This window comes from Phytophthora parasitica (genome assembly GCF_000247585.1).
Source record: "Phytophthora parasitica INRA-310 unplaced genomic scaffold supercont2.33, whole genome shotgun sequence".
Taxonomy (NCBI): domain Eukaryota; phylum Oomycota; class Peronosporomycetes; order Peronosporales; family Peronosporaceae; genus Phytophthora; species Phytophthora nicotianae.
In genome coordinates, this window is record NW_008649019.1 from 273,390 (window position 1) to 274,482 (window position 1,093).

At 56.4% G+C, this 1,093-nt stretch overlaps 1 protein-coding gene across 1 annotated transcript; it reads right to left on the bottom strand.

Annotated features, from left to right (window-relative positions):
• Window positions 1-342: 342 nt before the first annotated feature.
• On the bottom strand, window positions 343-986 carry PPTG_23224 (hypothetical protein; the record flags this gene model as incomplete). The annotated part of the gene is made up of 2 exons (XM_008909253.1): window positions 343-684; window positions 747-986. 2 exons carry the CDS (start codon window positions 984-986, stop codon window positions 343-345), a joined length of 582 nt encoding a protein of 193 aa, XP_008907501.1.
• Between the last annotated feature and the right edge of the window lie 107 nt (window positions 987-1,093).

The window sequence follows — 1,093 nt, forward strand, 5'->3', positions numbered from 1 at the left end:
AGCCATTCGAACAGGCCGAACGGTGTGATGAAGGCCGACACCATGCGGGCCCTTTCAGTCATATCCACGACCCAGAATCCGCTCGCCATATCCAGCGAACAATACCAGAGTACCTTATTCAAGTCTTCAAGTAGATCGTTGATCAGCGGCATGGGGTATACCATGAGGCGCGTCAGGCTATTCACAACGCGGAAATCGATGCAGAGTCTGATATCGACGCCGTTCTTCTTGATTATTACCACGATCGGCGACGCTCGCGGAGAGCTGGACACCCTAATGATCTTGGCGGACAGCAAACCCTTGATCAAGTCGGACAGTTTGTCACGGAACTGCGGCGCCACCCTACGTACGCGTAGGGCTACCGGCGTTCCCTGTGTCGATGTCGCAGACGACGCCTCGCGCAGCGGATGGCAGTGCGTTCCCTTTCCCAAGTAACAAGTGTTGTCGACTCCAGATGATCTTCCTCAAGCGATCCACTTCCTCCGGCGTGCTCTTGCCGTCATTCTCGATCCAGATATCTTCGAGCTTCACGTCTTCCGTTGTCGTCGTCACCACCGGCAGGACCGTCATCTGGCTGTACACATCCTCCGCAAAGAGTTCGCCTCCTTCACTGATGCAGACTTGATCGTCCTCCAAAGGTTGACTTGCTGTGGGCAGCTCCGAGGCACTCTCGATCGGCTTCGTCTGAATCGGGCCTTCGATTCGTAGCCTTCGGACACCTCCTCGGCTGTATTCTTGTCTTCCACCTGGTCAGACACCTTCGTAATCTGGTTGCTGACTGCCGCGGGGCGTTTCAGAATGCTCTTCGGCGGATCGTACTGCGGGTGATCGACCATGGGTCCTGCCGGCTCTACGATCGGTGCCTCTTCTTCGCTCACCGCGTCCGTGGTTGCTTGCAGCACCAAGTTCTGCCACTCTGCGTACCGGCGCGATTCAACGGACACGAAGTCTTGACGTCTCGGCACCCGATCGCCTGACAGCCACATTCCAACTTGAGTGTGAGCGGGTAGACATCTTGTCCGATCGCTGATGTTGGTCACCTGCAGGTATCGTCGCCACCCAGATCCTTCAACCAACGTAGGGATCCAGTGTT